The sequence below is a fragment of the Barbus barbus genome (genome assembly GCF_936440315.1).
Source record: "Barbus barbus genome assembly, chromosome: 46".
In the NCBI taxonomy this organism is placed as follows: Eukaryota; Metazoa; Chordata; class Actinopteri; order Cypriniformes; family Cyprinidae; genus Barbus; species Barbus barbus.
The window spans coordinates 5,751,537-5,771,312 of NC_136724.1; the positions used below are offsets into that span (position 1 = coordinate 5,751,537).

Below are 19,776 nucleotides of genomic sequence, written 5' to 3' on the forward strand. Positions count from 1 at the left end.
ATATTTATGCAGAAATATAGAACATTCTAAAGGGTTCACAAACTTTCAAGCAGCACTGTGTGTGTGTGTGTGTATATATATACACACACATATATATATATATATATATATATATAAATAGCATACTATAATATCAATATGATATAATTTGCAATTTGTGACTTTTTTATTTTTTATTTGTGTTTTTATTGGTTTATGATTATTTTAAAATACATTATTATTATTTTATGGTAGATTTTGATATTTTAAGATCGAAAGAGTCAAGAAAAAACTGCATTGTTTTTAAATAAATAATGAAGGCAATGTAAAACATTTCCAACACGTTATTAATATGATTTCTAAGCAGAACGTGAGTTATTTTATACCATTAAATCAATTTTGTAATTAAAGTCTTTCACACAAATATTAATTTCACACAAATTACACATGCAAAATCACACGTCTGTCTCTTCGACCACTGAATTTGGCCTTTGATGTATTCTTCCAAAATGTTTGTACTTTTTTGTGTATTAAATTATTAATTTTTATTGATTTTTTAAAGTTATCAAATGTTTTTATCCTATTTTATTGTTTTTTTTTTGCTAAACATTTTAGAGTAATGTTTAACATGCAATCAATAAATAAACAAAATAAATTAACAAACAAACAAATGGGTAAACAAGATGAAAAAGAGATTATTTACAATAACCTGGTAAATATATACAGTATATATATATATATATATTTTTTTTTTTTAATACCATACTTAATACAACATAATATCAGACCATTTCATCAAATTTAATGTTATAAAATTATACTTTTAGTATGCTTACCCTAAAATAAACTTGCACTGCAACAACAATGCTGGAAAGTTCCAGTTCCATTAGTCTCATGTAAAAAAATATCTGATTGGTTTCTGTCATATTCAACATATAACTGTTATACCCCCAGTTTCACAGACAAGGCTTAAGCTAGTCTCAGACTTAAATGCATGTTTGAGCTGAAAATATCTTGCTCTGACATATCTTAAAATATGTCAGTGTCATTGTTCTGTGTCAAGATGCACACCTTAATGTTTTCTTCTAAGGCATTTGTGTAAAATTTGCTTAAATATCTTAATTTAACTAAGTCCTAGTCCTGGCTTAAGCTAAGCCATGTTTGTGAAACCGGGCAATGATTGTAGAAAATAAGACTTGGGAGGAAGGTTCTGAAAAATGCTTCTGGCTGAAAACATGTTCCCATATCAATTTGATAGATTACCATTCCCTACATATATATAACAGTCATGACAGGTCAACTGGTCAACTAAGCCTGCAGGTGTTCTCTATTCATCAAGCGTTTGGATTCTTACATAAGTGCAGATTCATGAGGAAGGATGGTGAACTCATGCCACTGCACCTGCCACACATTCGGCTCACATGAAACCACTGCAGCTGCTGCGCTCGGCCCTCTGCCCTCATTCCAGTCACGTGAGTTATGATGCTTCAGGCTCCATTAGATTCAAAGCATGGCGCCCCCTTAAGCGAGACCCTCTGGTACCTTCAGCCGTCTACAAGAGAACCACAGCTGTCTGCTTTGAAAGGACAGCAGGTGGACACACTCTCAGCTTGTTTATATATCAGAAGTCATCCCATCAAAAATGACTGCAATGGGAGGCCTTACTAGCAATCAGCAATCACTGCTTTGTTGGTAAAAAAAGAGAGAAAGAGACAAACTGGGAGGAAAGACAGACAGAAAGCTGAGAAAAAGTGTGTGAATGACAAAGATAGAGTCCCAGAGAAAGATAAACAGCCACAGCGGAGCCCTATAATGGCTTTGCACTGCTAATTTGTCACTCCACTTGAACAGAAAACAGCAGGAAGACAGTGAAAACACCCCGCACTGTCACTTCCTGCTGCCCAAGACACGCTCGCAAGAACCTTCATCTGGGGCTCATTCTACTGGTGAAGACATCAGCTATTTATAGACCTCCAGAGAGGAAACAACCACCACAGAAAAAAAATAATAAAAATCAGAAATATGATATCTTTATACAGAATAAAAAAAATGTGGTCCTGAAAACTGATTGGTCAATACAGCATTCCAGCCACAACTTACGAAAATTACAAGAATACGAAAAACAATTTGTTCAAGTGATATATACAGTGATTTTTCTGTTCACATATTTCATCCCATGTTCTTCACTAACACTTTTGTCTCCTGTGTGAATACCTATGCTATCTCTTGATTAGGGCCTGTGACAGTAGCCACGCCCAAAACTTTCGCGATTGGCTGCACGGAGTTATGCAAATACATAGGCTGACACTGACAGGCAGGTGAGATAGGACATCCATTGCTATCAGGATGTGAAGAGACTTAACTAGTGTAACAAAAAATGTTTCTAGAAAAAATAGCCTATCCTACCATTAAAGGGATAGTCCGGCCCATAATGACAATTCTGTGATTATTTACTCACCCTCATGTTGTTCCAAAACTGTATGACTTTCTTTTATCTCTGGTGGAACAAATTCTTTTGAAAAGCCAAGGCTTTTTTTAATACAACATAAATCAATGGACCCAAAACCTTCAAAATTATGTTTCTTTTCAATCATACAGGTTTAGAAAGACATGAGGGTGAGAAAATGTTGACAGAACTTTTATTTTTTAGCGAACTATCCCTTAAACATTGTGTTTATTGTGCAGCTTCCCACTTTCCTCCAAAAATAGTTCTTTTGTGTATATATTAAAAGATTGAACGGCTCAAATGCACCTCCTGACACACAAAACTCAAGCGGGATGTTCAACCAGCAATGGTATCAGAGTGCCTTCTAGTGTTCAGGCATGGAGTTCACTAGTGATATAACCATCTCACTTTATGACTTGAGAATAAACAGTCTTGAAAATAGTCTAGAAACTCCGAAAAACATCTGTTGAATAATGCTGAACACATTTACAAGTTTACAAAGATTGATTCAGTTTATATATCATGAAAATGTATTTTTTTTCCTGTAACTTTTTTTTTGTTTTAACTTTGATGATTAGAGCTTACAGCTCATGAAATTCAAAAATCCAGTATCTCAAAATAGTAGACTATTTCCTAAGATCAATCAAAAAAAGGATTTGCAAAACAGAAAAGTTCAAGTTCTTTAAAGTATATGTTCATTTATGCACTCAATACTTGGTCGGGGCTCCTATAGCACACATTCCAGCATCAGTGAAGAATGGCATGGAAGCGATCAGCCTGTGGCTCTGCTGAGGCACTATTGAGCCTTCAGCTCATCTGAATTGTTGGATCGACTGTTTCTCATCTTTCTCTTGAAAATATCCCATAGTTTCCATATGGGGTTCAGGTCAGGCATGTTGGCTGGCCAATCAAGCTCAGTAATATCATGGTCAGCAAAGCACTTGGAAGTGGTGTTGGCACTGTGGGCAGGTGCTAAAGTCCTTCTGGAAAATGAAATCAGCATCTCCATAAAGCTTGTCAGCAGATGGAAGCATAAAGTGCTCTAAAATCTCCTGGTACACGGCTGCATTGACTTTGGACTTGATAAAACACAATGGATCAACACCAGCAGACGTCACGGCACTCCAAATCATCACTGACTTCAGAAACTTCACACTGGACTTCAAGCAGCTTGGATTCTGTGCCTCTCCAGTCTTCCTCCAAACTCCTGACCTTGATTTCCAAATGAAAAGCAAAATTTACTTTTATCTGAAAAGAGGACTTTGGACCACTGAGCAACAGTCCAGTTATTTTTCTCCTTAGCCCAGGTAAGATGCTTCTGACGTTGTCTCTGGTTCAGAAGTGGCTTGGTAGCCCTTTTCCCGAAGACGTCTGAGCGTGGAGACTCTTGATGCACTGACTCCAGCTTCAATCCACTCCTTGTGAAGCTCTCACAAGTGTTTGAATCGGCTTTGCTTAACCGTATTCTCAAGCTTGCGTTCATCCCTGTTGCTTGTGCACCTTTTCCTACCCAGTTTCTTCCTTCCAGTCAACTTTGCATTTAATATGCTTTGATACAGCACTCTGTGAACAGCCACACCTTTCAGTAATGACCCTCTGTGACTTACCCTCTTTTTGGAGGGCGTCAATGTTCGTCTTCTGGATCATTGCCAAGTCAGCAGTGTTCCCCATTATTGTGGTTTCAAAGAACAAGAGATACCCAGAATGTATACTGTAAGGATGGTCATTTATTCAAACTCAAATGTAAATATTGTAAAATTTTGAGATACTGATTTTTGATTTTCATGAGCTGTAAGCTCTAATCATCAAAATTAAAACAAAAAAACTTTTGAAGTGTTTTACTTTACATGCAATGAATCTAAAATATATGAGTTTCACTTTTTGAAATAAGTTACAAGAAAAAATGAACTTTTTCACCATATTCTAATTTTCTGAGATGCACCTGTAGAGTTCTGTTTTCCCTCTCTCTTTCTTTGCTGATAACTAAGAATTTGAAAATAGAAAGCGTTTTAGTGTTATGTAATATTTAATATTTATATAAAAGCATTATTGGTTTTAATAATAGTATAAGTTTAATAAAATAATTGTTTGCAATTAGAATTTAAGATCATCTGTGGAATAATGCTGAAAACATTTACAAGTTTACAAGGATTGATTCAGTTCATATATGTTTTCAAATGGGTGAATATTTTGGAGGGGCACCGCCCAACCTATCCATAAAGAACAGCCACAGCTGCTACTGAAATCACTGGATTTTGCCAGAGAAAATTTGCTAAACGGTAGTAAATGTGACCACAACTTTAGCAACAAAAGATAAAGACATTTTATGCTCCCCAGAAAGTCATACAGGTTTGAAATGACGAGGGGGAATACATTTTCATGTGTGCGTAAACTACCTTACTACTAATAATAATGATGATAATATTTTTTTTTTTATAAAAATACTGAATACCTAATATATAATTGTTTAATACTCGTTCACATAAATTAATAGCAAATGTTATAACATGAGTCCAGTTTATGTTCTGACATAAACACTTTCCAATTAACTTTTTCCAGTTGTTTCATCTGAAATCCCTCGACAGACATGAACAGAGAGAGCACTGGTAAGGTTCTCGATCTGGGATCGCAGGAACCTCCGATCCTCCTGTAGGTCCTGCACCTGTCTCTCCAGAGATTCAATCCTCTCCTGTTTGCTCTCCACCAGTTCATGAAGTTTAGTGATGGTAAGCATAACACTGCTAGGCAAATCGTCCATGATCGGAGGTCTCACTGCTGAGAAAGAGAGAAAAACATGCCGATTTGTCTCCGTACATGTATTTGTTCCTGAAGAAGAGAAGACTTGTCTAACTGACAACTCAATTGCAAAAACCCTCTGTTTAATGACAAAACTGTACCAATCACATCACTGCAGACAATACCTAAATATCTTCTCTATCTATGTCTCATCATTGTGTTTTGGAGATGCTAATGAGCTAATTAACATTGATTCTCAGTAAATAACAAATCACATACTGGAGATGGAAGTGGCACTGCTCGGAGTGTTGTCCTGCTCGGTCTCAGTGGCAGCTGGCAGTGTGTTTATATTGTCCCACTTGATTACTACAGTCTCTGGTTCCTGTTTTATCCAGCTATAGCTGTTCACAGGACTCTCCAGTGTGGCAGAGCTGGAGTCGGCTTCACTGCTGGGAGAGTATGGAGCAAAATCCTGCAGCCATTGGGAGTCCATCTCAACCTGAGAGCTGCCGGAGGAAAATATCATTAACAAATGACTTTAAGTATATAAGATGTTTAAAAATGTAGTTAGTCAAGTGGTTGCATGTTGCATACGCTGGGGTATATTTGTAGCAATAGCCAAAAATACACTGTATGGGTCAAAATTATAGATTTTTCTTTTATGCCAAAAATCATTAGGACATTAAGTCAAGATCATGTTCCATGACGATATTTTGTAAATTTCCTACTGTAAATATACAAAAACTTAATTTTTGATTAGTAATATGCATTGATAAGAACTTCATTTGGACAACTTTAAAGGTTTTTTAAAGGCACCCTCAGATTCCAGATTTTCAAATAGGCCAAATATTGTCCGATCCTAATACATCATACATCAATGGAAAGCTAATATATTCAGCTTTCAGGTGATGTATAAATCTCAATTTCGAAAAATTTACCCTTATGGTTTTGTGGTCCAGGGTAACATTTATGACACCAGTGATAGTTCGCTTCCAATTTGCTAAATCCATGTTTTTTGTAATTATAACTGGCTTTCAAATTGTCCAAAACATGTTTATACTAGGAAGATATAAAACAATGGTTATCAGGTTTGCAAACAATTAAACAGGCTGAAGGCCCATACGAGCATTGCAGTGGTAAATTCCGAATCTTGCTCCTGCGACTTCTCTGGTAATATCTCCATTTCTGCCTCAATTCCTCCTGTCTCGCCTTAGAGAGTTCGGCTACTGGAGGACGTTTAGTCTTTCCCTCTTTTTTTCTTCGCTGATAACTAAGAATTTGAAACAAAAAGAAAGTGTTTTAGCAAACACTAAAATGTAATACTTAATATTTATACAAAAGCACTATTGTTTTTATTAATAATGTAGCTTTAAATATAACTGAATTTTTGCTATTAGAATTTAAGTTCATCTGTGGGATAAAAATCAAACACCTCTCTCTTCTTTTTTCAAGGTATCTGGCCCTGGCAAGAGGATCAGCATTCACCTTCGCTCTATGCCGAGCCGATTTCTCATTGTTTGATAGTCGCATCTATAAATGAAAAAAACAGACAACATAAAAAGCTTGTTACGACACAATAATTATGTATATATGTGGAAAGAATATGTTACAAAAGGGATATGCATTTAAACTAGACTGTGTTGTATCTCAATGTTAGTTAGACTTACAGTTTAACAATTGTAATAAGAGTTATATATTACTATATACATAAATGTACTTCTTGCCGTCTAGTTTTAATAGATGCCTGTGTTGAAGTGAGAGATGAATCGGTGTTAAGAATGCCTTAGCTCTTTATCTTTCGATACGTCCTACTATTCTCAGTCCTTGCATGGGCCCATGGAAAGATTTATGAACATGAAGCCAATTGTCTGATCATAAACTTCTTCAGAGTGTATTACTACATCCATACATTATATAGTTGCATTGCTAGGGGTGGGGCAGTGGTATATCCAATGAGAATATGCATTACATCGGAGTGGTACTCAGGCCAAGAAACATACACTATATTGCCAAAAGTATTGGGTCACCCCCTACTAATGCACATGTTTGACTACTTTAGTCATTTCTATGAGGACAAATCTTAATGTTAAAGCATATAATGATATTCTAGGGAATTGTGTGCTTCTAATTTTATAGCAACAGTTTGGACAGGACCCTTTTCTATTCTAACATGACAGTGTCTCTGTGTATAAGGCACGGTTCAAAAAGACATGATTGATTCAGTCAGTGTGGAAGAACTTGACTGGTCTGCAGAAAGCCAAGTCCTGATCCCAGCTGAACACTTCTGGTGTGACTTTATATGCAGACCTTGAGCCAAAAACTCCTCACCAAACACCAATGACTTGTTATATAAAATGGAAGTATGTCCAGAAAGTTCTGGACATAGGCGTACACTTGGCCGAGGATACCTTTTCTAAACTGAACTATACAGATCGGTTAGTCTGAACTCAATAACCTGGAGCACTTCAGACCCCCTCCACTATTTCACCATTTGAACTCATGTGGAGATATACCTATATGTGCATGCACTCATAAAAGAGCGAAGATATCCATAGAAGAGAAAAACACAGAAGGGAGGAGGGAGCGAGGCAGAAGAAAAGGAGTGAGAAGGGAGGATGCAAACTCACAGAAACATCTGGCAGAGAGCATGATATAATTTAACAGTTCCCCCATTTGTTTATATAATAAACACCATAAAGGCTCTCTGCCCAATTCCCCTTCTCTTAACATACAATCAACATTTTTCTCATTCCATTTAAAATCAGCACATTCCAGCACATTTAACAGTTCTATTCATGAAGGCACTTATGAGCATCTTTTACCAACTTGTAAATCAAGGCATAAATCATTCTGAGCATTTGCTACTTCCCTTGCCTATAGTTCCTAGACATATTCAGTAAACCTTCATCAATTTATCAATCAACTTGTATCATCCGCCTCATTATGAGGGGTACCTGTGAAACATGTTATTGCTATTATAACACACTTTGCCCTTTAGACAATGTATTGGTTTTGATCTCCGCATGATCTTGGATCCATGGCCAGTAACATTAACATCATGTTACTGCAATCTCTGGGTAGGACAGCATTTGTGATTTCATGAATTTTAAAATTATTTCTTAAATTCAGCCCTAGGAAATATCTATTAACCAAGATGGAGTGACCGGTTTCATTGCTTTACCATCCATATGTTTTAATTGGACACTTTGTGCCCCTCTACTCACGTTTTTTTTGTTTTAAGGAATCCTGGAACATCTATGTTTATCAGCTTTACAAGAAGCTCTGTCTTTAAATCGGTCTACACTCTCTCTATATTACACATCGAGTCCTCTCTATGCTAAATCCAGTCCGAATTTGAGCTGATCCGAGAAATCAAGCAAATACATTTATATGGGGTTGGACTGGTGCCTAATATATTAAAAGACAGCAGTGTGTTGTTAGTTCAACAGATTACACAGAACTGCTATAAAACCAGTGAAATATCAAGCTGCAAATCAAAATTTGAGGCTGTCTCTGTGGTGATCATTGTATGTGCAGTACCTGACCAAGAGGGAAGAGATACAAGTCTCTGATATCATCAGTCAGTTGAACATGTTTTTGGCTGTGTTAGTGTCTTTCTCTTCATGCAGTGTCTTCCGGTCTGTTACTCGGTGATGAGGATCTGGTGGGGCATCAGAGTTTTGACTCAGGATGCAGTTATCTTCCTCTCTGCCTCTCATGGCAGATTTTTCATGTCTGCATTGTTTCTCAGTCTTTCTCCATTCTAGCCCCTCCCAGAAGTGTCAGATTCCTCTTACAGGGGGTTTAGTCGATCGCCCATCAGTTCTCCACAGCCATAATGTCTCTTTCTTTATGTTGTATCGCCCATTGGCAGCTGTCCCAGAAGTTGTCTGGCTTCTTCTATAAAATGAACACTCAAAAGAACCGCATTGTAAATTTTGATCACAACTGCATATAAGCAATCCATATGGTCAGTCATCGTGTGCAACTGTCCAAAACTAAAGAAATCTCTTCCAATTAACAATATATGGCAGTTCTTTATTTTATTTTAATAAGCAAGTTCTTCTTCGCAGAAAAAAGCAAAATGTATTCTTTACAGAATGCAGAAAAGAGCAGTAACCTATTCTGTCTGAGCATATCATATTCTATAATCTTTATGTATACATCAGCATGATGCATTGTATTATTATATCTTGTATCTTGTAAATAGTCTAGCAAATGTAGCAACCAAAGTCAAGAAAAAAAAATATTATTTTCTTTTTATTATTATTAGTTGAAAACGGCCGTTTAAATTAGTCACTCAATCTTGTTCTCATTCATCGCAATGCACAAACTAAAGTCTCAATCTCTGCAATTTATCACGTCAAGCTGTCCCCCAGGGATAACGGATGCAAATTCATACATCTAAAGATAACAAAATGTAAGTCAAACTTTATATTTAAAGACAACATTATACTATTTACTAATTTATCAATTTAATTTTCTTGTTGCTCCCACATTTCATAGAAAGTATAACCTTAAATTTTTCGGAGGCAATACATAACTCAAATCTCATAAAATATCTAAATACAGTTGTACATCTCTGCCATCCACATAATCAACAGTATTGTCTCCTAATTTTGGATTTTGCTGGTGACTGACAATGCTTTTAAAATAGCAGCACACTTGATCTAACAAAGCAGAGACAGAACAAAGCAAGAGTAGATTCCTTTCAAAACTTCACTAAATCCAAGTGAGTTAAGAATGGCAAATAGCCATTTAAATAGCCTGAAACATACTAATCTTTTGTTTCATCCATCCTGTCCAGTTCATGTGACATAGACAATTAGAACAATTGTTATTTAGCATTTTTTGGTTTTGTTTTAGTGTCTTGCAAGGATTTCACAATACCAATTCTTATCGCATTTAGAAAATCATCCAATCTTGGAAGGACTGAGAAATAGCTTTTCACGAAGCATCCATTCCCTTTTTTAAGAAGGGTATTTTTCAAAATATCTGTTCTCCTTCCCACTTCCCACTCGGTCGCGATCCGATATCTGATACTATACGTCCCATATAGCTTAAAACACAACGATAAATTCACGGCACCAAAATGTAATCAATTTCTTAACAGACAGTAAGAATAATTCATAATTCATTATTTCTCACCTGTCTGTAGAAATTCCTGGAAAGACGAGCCCCCATTTGTTAAGAATGCCTTAGCTCTTTATCTTTCGATGCTGTCCAAATATTCTCAGTCCTTGCATGGGCCCATGGAAAGAGTTGAAGCCAACTGTCTGCTCACAAACTTCTTCAGAGTTTATTAGGGGAGAGCGGGGCACAAAGTAACACTTTTTGACTTCCTCAAATTGTGTAAATCCACTTCGTGTTCAGAGTAGAAATTTTATCCACAGTAATTTCACACTTGTCTAGTACAAATATGTCGCTTTGTTTCATAAATACAGTGTATACGTTTTCTTTATTTACCCTCAAAAATTGGAAGTGAAATGTGACAACATGCCCCGAATATACGTTGTAACAGCTGAGGGGCACGTTGTAACATGACAGCTTAAAATGTTATCTGATCTTATGAAAAAAATATATAAAAAACAAACTACAATATTTTGTCAATAAAATAAAATGGTGTTTTTTAATAATTAAAAGTAATTTGATTTTTGAGTTTGACAATAAACTTATTGCAACCATGCCTGGGACGGCCCATATAAACGAGTCAAAATGCTTTCCATGTCTTGAAATAATGATGGTCAATCTTTATTCACCCGTTTCTTGTCGTTTCCCATTAAAATGTATTACAGTAAATAGTGTGAATTACATTGCTAATGTCATAGAACAGCACGGCAAGCATTACAAAACTATCTAAACTGATAAATAACAGATTGGAGATTAAAATAATATAAATAATAAATTACTAATAAAAACTGAGATGAAAATTTTACTTAAGCCAGAAATATAATTTTACTATGGAAAAATAAATGTTCAGCCATATCTTCAAAAGACTTTTGAATTTTGGGGCACTTTTTTTCTCTATTGATTGTAACTAGTAAATACTGTAAATTTGGTTATGCTAGCATGGGTGGAAATATATATAAAAAAAACGTATGTTACAAAAATAACCCTGCGTTACTTTGTGCCCCGCACTCCCCTACTACATTATATAGTTGCATGGCTAGGGGTGGTGCAGTGGTATATCCAATGAGAATATGCATTACATCGCAGTGGTACTCAGCCCAAGAAACATATGTTATATAAAATGGAAGTATGGCCAGGAAGTTCTGGACATATTAGGCATACACTTGGCCGATGATACCCTTTCTCAACTGAACTATACAGGGGTGTGTTTCCCAAAAGCAACTATGGTTGCACGTTATGTCGTTACCAATAGAGTTCAATTGGACTTACCACCATAGTTAGCTAACAATGCTTGGGAAACGCATCCCAGTTCGGTTAGTCTGAACTCAACAAACCTGGAGCACTTCAGACCCCCTCCACTATTTCACCATTTGAACTCATGTGGAGATATACCTATATGTGCATGCACTCATAAGAGAGCGAAGATATCCATAGAAGAGAAAAACACAGAAGGGAGGAGTGGCAAACTCACAGAAACATCTTGCAGAGAGCATGATATAATTTAACAACCAGTATTGATTACAAGTAGACTTTAGTTGTATTAAATACAGACTCCACATAACTGTAGAACTGCTCTTGCAATTTATTTACATTTTATATTATAGTAAAATTCCACTTCCAATCTAAACTGATGTTGGATTAAAGTGTTTATATAACGTCATACAGAGCACACAACAGCTAACAGGATGATAACATCTAAAAACAACATGGCTAGGAATTCAAATGACATTTTCAGCATCAGGAAATCACCATAGTTCGTGTGCTGGATCTTGCAGTGCGTGTCAAATGGAGTGATTGGTTACACCACTTGACATTTCAGTTTCCACATTTATCTAAAACAGTACCATGATTCATGAACCTTCAAAGCTTTCCAGCATGTGACCATTAGCAAACGTTACTGCGTTATAAAACGATTAAAAGATATATTATTTGTAAAGACATACTAACCTTGACACACAGCCATGAGGATTTGAAGGGTTCGTCTCTGAGACTCCATTTCCTGCTTCAGGGTCACATGACAGCAGCAGCAGGGTACACCACAGACGGGGAGGGCTCTGGTTACACCACACAGAACAGATTCACTACTTGTTTCAAATAAATTATAATAAATATTACGCCAAACTGCTTAAAATAATTATGTCTTTACACACTTTTTCTCTTATACTTTTTAATTATTTAAGGACGGTTACACCAACTAGACTATTTTTGTTGTTGTTCGCCGGTTGTACTCGAGTAATTAGTTAAAGTGGTTCTAAACGCTTCCTTCACGAGTCACCCGAGAACCGTCCAGGGATGCATCCCAAAAGTATCAACTATGGTCGCAAGTTCTGTTTTTAACTCCGTTGGTTACGACCGAACGTGCAACAGCTGCTTTTGAGAAACGCATCCCAGGACATAAATAATGCTCAAATGGCCGAAAAGGGAGCTCATGAGTATGGGTGAACTGAGGACTTGACCTGGTCAACCTTACTGCCTGAACAGGTTCAAAGTAACTTTTAATAACTGGTTGTACCAATGAAATCTATGTTTAGACAGACAGATGCCTTTGATTGTCAACTGATCCTGAAGAGCTGCTTCAGGTGTGTTTGACTGGAGTTGCTGAACTTTGCAGGACAGTGGGTCACAGGAGCAGGGTTGAAGATATCAGTTTTAGAGAGCACTTTTATTAAGTTAGAAACATAGCTAAAAATCTCTTTAAATAAGGCATTTTCAAACTAAAAATTTATCAAAATAACTGTTTCAAACATAAAAACCACAAGCGGTGTTGTTGAACTCTGGCTCTTGAGGGCCACTGTCCAGCAGAGTTCAGCTCCAGCCCTGATCCAACTCAGCAGCCTGTCATTTTCTAGCAATCCATATAGACCTCTGGATTGGCTTGTTCAGGGGTATTTGATTCAGACTGAAGCTAAACTCTATAGGGCAGTGGAACTTGATGGCCAGATATGAAAGTGACATGAGGCCAAGTATGGTGACCAATACTCGGAATTTGTGTTCTGCATTTAACCCATCCCAAGTGCACACACACACACACAGTGGGCAGCCATTTATGCTGTGGCGCCCGGGGGCAGTTGGGGGTTGGGTGCCTTGCTCAACGGCACCTCAGTCGTAGTATTGAAGGTGGAAGAGAGTGCTGTACATTCACTCCTACAACCGGACCTGACACTCGAACTCACAACCTTGTGGGTTACAAGTCCGACTCTCTAACCATTAGGCCACAACTGCCCATAGAACCCTGGCATAAAGGAACACGGTGACATTGTGTGAGAATATAACCTTGGTAAAGATTTCTGTAAACGAACACATACGATGATCATCTCAAACATACATGCCAAATCAATCTGTGCTTCATGAGTGGACTGAATGGTCTGTTTCTCAGCTACTGCACACAACAACATGTGCAATTTAAGATTGAAAAAAATATCTCTAAGTGATCTGTGCATTTATTACACAAACCACTTAAAACTTCGTACACGCAGTAATACAACTAGTGAGAATAAAGAGTTACATTATATGCATTGCAACACATTTAAAATGTCACTTTATTTCCCTCCAGCACCATTTTCACTCAACAATGGTAGTATTAGAGCGACCTCTAGTGTTCAGTCATGGAGAATGCTCTTGTTTTTATAGCAGTGCTATACCAGCTCTCCAGAAGCTCTCATCCACTCCATCCTTTATGCAAGGGCTTCATCAGCAAAAAAAGAGCTGTTCAGTTGTGATATCAATTGGTAGGTCAACCCAGAAGACTTTGTCAGGGTGTTAGGGTTTTACTGATGGATTTCAGAATAGCAGTTTTCAAATTAAAATCATTGTTTACACAAGCTTATATTTGACTAATTTTAATTACCAACTTGCGTTTTTAAAGCAACAAGTCGTATGTACTCAAGAATCAAAACCCCACCTAAGCAAGGCTCAGATTTGATAAATCTTTTCTGGGTTGTTGAATTACAAACTGAACTGCTCTGCTGTGGAGAGAAGACACACTGCTGGGCGTAGCTGACTTCTGTTTCCTCGCAAGGCCTGATCAGACCCACCAGACGAACAGATTTGTTAGCAACCTGGTGCAATTCTGTGATGAGGGCCACGTTGGGGATGTTGTCAGGGAGGGTTCAACAAGGAGCGCTGTCTCAGGCCATGACAGAGGGCCCAAATTAGGTCCTTTATGGTATAGGCTACTGTACTCCTGGGCATATGGACACTCGCTTGTAAAAAACTGTCCCGGGCCCTGTGAACTTCAGTGACGCACTTGGGCAGAAAGCCGTATTCATGCTCTTCTTCTTGATATAGGCTGATCAAGTCCTAGTCACAATGAGGAACACACTCTGTTGGGAAGAGATTGAAATGCAAAAATCAATTTCAAATTTGCTCGTTTTAATTTAAGATATATGTATTAACTATTACACGTTAACTGTTAAAACACACAAATACAAATTTATCAAATTAAAAGTTTTACTTTAAAGTAATTTTAAATAATTTTTTAAAAGTAGTACACTTGATTTGTTAAATAAAATACTAAAGCATATGTGAAGCACTTGTAGTGTGTTATTCAATGATAACATTCAAAGTTAATATATTTGTGTTGCCCTAGATTGAGACTCCATCATTATAAATGTGTTTTTACAAATGTTACAATACATGACATACATTTTTCAATAGAAATTACATTGTTTTAGTTTACCATAATTGAGTGTCACTTACAATTTCAGTACAATTTAAGCATATTTCAAGACAACAGGAACTATGAAATTACATATAAAGATGTACTTAAAGGGTTAGTTCACCCACAAATTACAAATTCTGTCATTAATTACTCACCCTCGTTCCAAACCTATAATACCTTTGTGCATCTTCGGAACACATATTAAGATATCTTTGATGAAATCCAAGAGCTTTCTGATCCTCCATAGCATTGGTGTCAAACTCAATTCCTGGAGGGCCACAGCTCTGCTCAGTTTAACTCCAACCCTAATCAAACACACCTGATCCAGCTAATCAAGGTCTTCAGGATTACTAGAAACTTCCAAGCAGGTGTGATTTTAGAGCTGTGGCCCTCCAGGAGTTGAGTTTGAGACCACTGCTCTATAGACAGCAAGAGAACTTTCTGTGCCTTGACTGTGGTAGTTCCCTTTCTATCTATGAAGGCGACAGAACTGACTCAGATTTAATCAAAAATATCTTAATTTGTGTTCCGAGGATGAATTTATGGGTTTGGAACAACATGAGGATAAGTAATTAATGATAGAACTATCATTTTTGGGTGAACTATCCCTTTAAGTGGGTCAATAAAAAAACCTAAAGTTCAAATAATTGCATTTCATATAAACTTAACATATAACACATTTTCATTTAATTTCAATTAACATTGTCAAAACATTGCCAAGTGTCCAAAAACATTACATTCAATTTACACTTCATTATACTCTTTTAAAGGATATTACGTTTTACAGGTATTCTTTTTAAATGCATGCTAAAGTGTATTACATTTTACAAGAGATCTTCAACAGGTAAGGCAAATTTATGAACAATCCAGATACAAAACTGATCATGTTAAAGTGCTACTTGTCATGTACCTCTCTTTCCTTTCTTCTTATGGCGTCTTTTTTTTCTGACGCTGCTGGACTCTTCAGATGAAGATTCATCGGTAATGCTCTCATCTTCGACATATGAACTGGACGAGCTCTTACGCCGCCTTTTCCTTGCCCTGGACTGAGAGAACACTGATGTGCTCGCTGCAGCAACAGAGAATAATAGTAAACAAGAGCACATGAGCAAGTATCATTATAACAGGAAATAGCACATCAACTGCTAAATTCATTAGTTCATCATTTCAGCTAACAATACTTTAAAACACGGAATGAAAAAAAGTTAAAAAAATTCATTAGAATCCCAATTAGCACAACTATATATATTCATAACCTTATCTATATACCGTCATGCGACCTTTCGTTTTTATTTACCTTTTTTTTTTATTTTTTGCCAAACATTCTCACTACATTTTTGCAACACTTGAAATAAATGAAATACGAACACTGCAATTTAATATTGTTTTGTTTTCATAATGAAAATATTATATTAACATTTTGAAGATTCAAAAAAAGAAAATTAAAACATTGTGCTAACACACAAAATCCTAAATAATAATAATTAATAAATAAAGCTGTACTGCAAAAGGTAATTCTAAAATGCATTACAATACAGATCTCATATAACAATACAGGTGTTCAGATGTTTTTCCACCACACCTTCAGGCACTGAAACCAAGCGAGCGCCAGTGAGGTTCTCGATCTGTGAGCGGAGGAACCGGCGATCCTCCTGTAGGTCCTGCACCTGTCTCTCCAGAGCTTCAATCCTCTCCTGTTTGCTCTCCAGTAGGCACTGAAGTTTGGTGATGGTCAGCATAACACTACTGGGTAAACCCTCCATCGAAGGTACCGCTGCTGAGAAAAATAAATGTATACCTCATCAGTGAAATATGGGGATCCCAATGAGTTCACTGATTCTCAGGAAATTAAACAATACCGTACTAGTGACAGCACTGTTCAGATTGTTGTCCTTCCCAGCATCAGTGGCAGCCTCGTAGTTCATATTTTCCCCCTGGATGGCTTCAGGCTCTGGTTCCTGTTTCACCCAACTGTGGCTGCTCACGGGACTCTCCTGTCTGGCAGAGCTGGAGTCCAGTTCACTGCTGGGGGAGTATGGAGTGGATTCCGGCTGCTGCTGCTGCCACTGAGTGTTAATCTCAACTGGAACACTGCAAGAGAAACCTATCGTAATTGCACTTTCATATTTATTATCTTAATGATATTTAAACATGACTTGTTTAATTACTACTTCCAAGAGTGCTAATATTTGGTATAACAGCACTCCACTTGTATGCATCTCTCCACCTGTCTGCGTTTACTGTATTCATATCTGAGTATATAAGTGGAAGTTGTGTGATTTTGAGCAGAATAGCTCCATTATAACAACAAAACTAAAACACTTATATTTGGTACATCTGGAGAATGGGTATTAGCCACTGCTAATAAAGACCGCATGACTGCTTTACTAGGTAAAATAATAATAATTTAAAAACAGAGTTTTCACAAGATTATCACGAGATTATCTATTATCACGAGCTAGTAGACCAGCACAACTGTCAATGTGATATGTGACCCTGGAGCACAAAACCAGTTATAAGTAGCACGGGTATATTTGTAGCAATAGTCAACAATACATTGTATGGGTCAAAATTATTGATTTTTCTTTTATGCCAAAAATCACGCTCCATTAAAATATTTTGTAAATTTCCTACCAAAAATATATCAAAACTTAATTTTTGATTAGTAATATGCATTGCTAAGAACTTAATCTGGACAACTTTTAAGGACGATTTTCTCAATATTTGGATTTTTTTGCATCCTCATATTCCAAACCATACATCAATGCAAAGCTCATTTATTCTGCTTTCAGGTTATGTTTAATTCTCAATTGTGCTCCAGGGTCACATACTGTTTTTAAATGACAGTTTTATAAACAGGTAATATTATTTAAAGAAATAGTTCACCCAAAAATGAAAGTTCTGTCAAAAGTTACTAATCTTCATGTCCTTCCAAATCTGTAAGTCTGTGGGACACAAATGTCGAATAATTTCCTTATTTATTTTGCCTTTCAAGTAAAACTAAATAAGTCCAAGCTTCAAGACGGTGTTCCTAGAAACAATAGACAAGCAGACCCAGTGCTCTTATATGAAATATAAGCAGAAACTAACTTTCTATGGATACAAATGTGGTGACAGTGTTTGGAGGACCCACTATAGTTTATATTCGCTTTCAGGCTAAACATAAGGTTACCTCACACACACCGCCATGATCTCCCTGGACTCCGTCAGTCTTTGTATCGCAGTGAGCCTCAGGCTGTGGTTAGTGTATATCGTTCTGGTGCCGGCCTCTTTGCATATTTTGGGCAGCATTTGGGACAGATAATTGACTCCCAGTGGAAGGGGGGTATACCACATCTCATCGGTGATCACATACATCCTTTTGGGCTGCAGATACAGCGCCTTCGCGTCGGCGGGGGTTTTGCTCAGATATTTCTCCAGAGATGCGACTGGACACAGCGGATCGCCGGGCTCTTCATACATAGCCCTGCGGCTTTTCTTGTCCTTTTCCTGCATGTGTTTCGTGTCCTCTTGTAATGTCATCGTGAAGTATTTGAATCCGTTTTGGTCTCGGTTCAGAGTAAACGCGTCTGGCTGCAGGTGTCGGTTGCCCTCCTTACCCCGGAGTCCGAAATGTAGCTGGATATCGTACCAGACTTTGTTTAATAAGCCTTTCGGGTTGCCAGGGTCCAGTGCAGGAGAATGCTTCAGCAGGTGCTGGTCCTCAGGTGAAATCGGGGGGTAATGTGCTGTTATATCTCTACCGGAGCGTCGGATCTGCTTAACGACGCCTTTAAACACATTATTGGCGGCCCTGAACTCGGTGTCCTGCATCAGATTGCACTCCCGGTTGAGAGGAGGTTCATTAATGAACCGATTCAGTCCAGCTCGAAGCCCGACGTAGCTGCTGATACCGTACAACTCTCCTTTGCTCGTCCGAATAGAGCCATAAAACTCGCGCAGCACCGGGTTTAGATCCGACTTCTCCACGGTTTTAAAGTCGATCGTCAGCTGCTTTTCACGCAACCAGGCTTTAAAACAGTTCACAGCCCATACTGTTTGCTTGACAGTACTGGATTCGTTCCGGTTGTGCTCTAATTCATCTAAATCCGCTGAGGATAGATTCGCACATCTGGATATCTGTGCTGATAAACTGCTCTCTTCCTCTTCATCTGAACAGCTTTCGCACTTTAGGTCAAACATTGTATTCATGGGAACAAGATGCGTTGGTTAAACTGTTTTCTTCTTCTTTCTTTCAATGTCATAAATGTTCGTGGCACATAAGCTTTCCAAGCAAAGCTAAAATGAACAATTATTTGAAGCGACTTGCTGACCTGTGCACGGATCCACTAGTGTTTACAGGATTTCTTTCTTCTTCTTTGAGAAACTAGAGGACGGAGCGCCACAGAAACATACCGCCACCTACCGTTTACTGCGCAAGCAGCTGCGATCTTCACTATACGATTGAAATATCTGCAATTTTATGCAAATTACCTTTTCTTTGATTTGTAGCTAACACAGCATTGATACTTTATCACTGATATGTTATCACGTTCGTGCAAAAACAAATAAAGATGAATTAAAAAAGCTGTTTATCCGTGGTGGGTTGCTCCTAAATGTCCTGCATGTGTTTTTAAACGGTGCTGTAAGCTGCAATGAGAAAGTTTTTTTTTTTTTTTTTTTTTTATAATACCTTGTTTTAAGTTTACAGAAACAAGTGTCCATGGATTATAAGAAATAACTCAAATCATTATTAAATTAAGCTTCAGAATTATAGAAATATTAAGAGGTAAAGATTCCTCAGGAATCCAACTCTTTTTTAAGTGTAAATATAAAGAGATATATT

General features: G+C 37.3%; 1 protein-coding gene across 5 annotated transcripts; it reads right to left on the reverse strand.

The window, feature by feature from the left end:
* Nucleotides 1–4,133: 4,133 nt before the first annotated feature.
* LOC306864951 (uncharacterized protein) lies at nt 4,134–19,319 on the reverse strand. 5 transcript variants are annotated; one of them, XR_013783824.1, is made up of 9 exons: nt 18,124–19,319; nt 16,816–17,042; nt 16,534–16,728; nt 15,862–16,020; nt 12,239–12,345; nt 6,594–6,691; nt 6,285–6,431; nt 5,441–5,667; nt 4,134–5,200 (listed from the first exon to the last, which is right to left on the reverse strand). XR_013783824.1 is itself a non-coding variant. In XM_079409265.1 (5 exons), the coding sequence occupies exons 1-5, from the start codon at nt 19,140–19,142 to the stop codon at nt 12,302–12,304; spliced, it is 1,644 nt and encodes a 547-aa protein (XP_079265391.1). In that variant the 5' UTR covers nt 19,143–19,319; the 3' UTR covers nt 12,229–12,301. The 5 variants fall into 5 exon arrangements, 3 of the variants coding, with proteins under 3 accessions (XP_079265391.1, XP_079265392.1, XP_079265393.1); XR_013783825.1 differs by lacking the exons at nt 4,134–5,200; nt 5,441–5,667; nt 6,285–6,431; nt 6,594–6,691; nt 12,239–12,345 and adding exons at nt 13,803–14,061; nt 14,147–14,613; XM_079409265.1 differs by lacking the exons at nt 4,134–5,200; nt 5,441–5,667; nt 6,285–6,431; nt 6,594–6,691 and having other exon boundaries at nt 12,229–12,345.
* Nucleotides 19,320–19,776: the final 457 nt, after the last annotated feature.

Coding starts and splice junctions, on each gene's coding strand:
- LOC306864951 (XM_079409265.1), bottom strand. CDS start 19,142: ATGAATACAATGTTTGACCTAAAGTGCGAAAGCTGTTCAGATGAAGAG. Junction 16,021..16,533: donor CTTGGTTTCAGTGCCTGAAG/GTGTGGTGGAAA, acceptor CTGTTGCTGCAG/CGAGCACATCAGTGTTCTCT. Junction 12,346..15,861: donor TAAGAAGAAAGGAAAGAGAG/GTACATGACAAG, acceptor TGGTGTAACCAG/AGCCCTCCCCGTCTGTGGTG.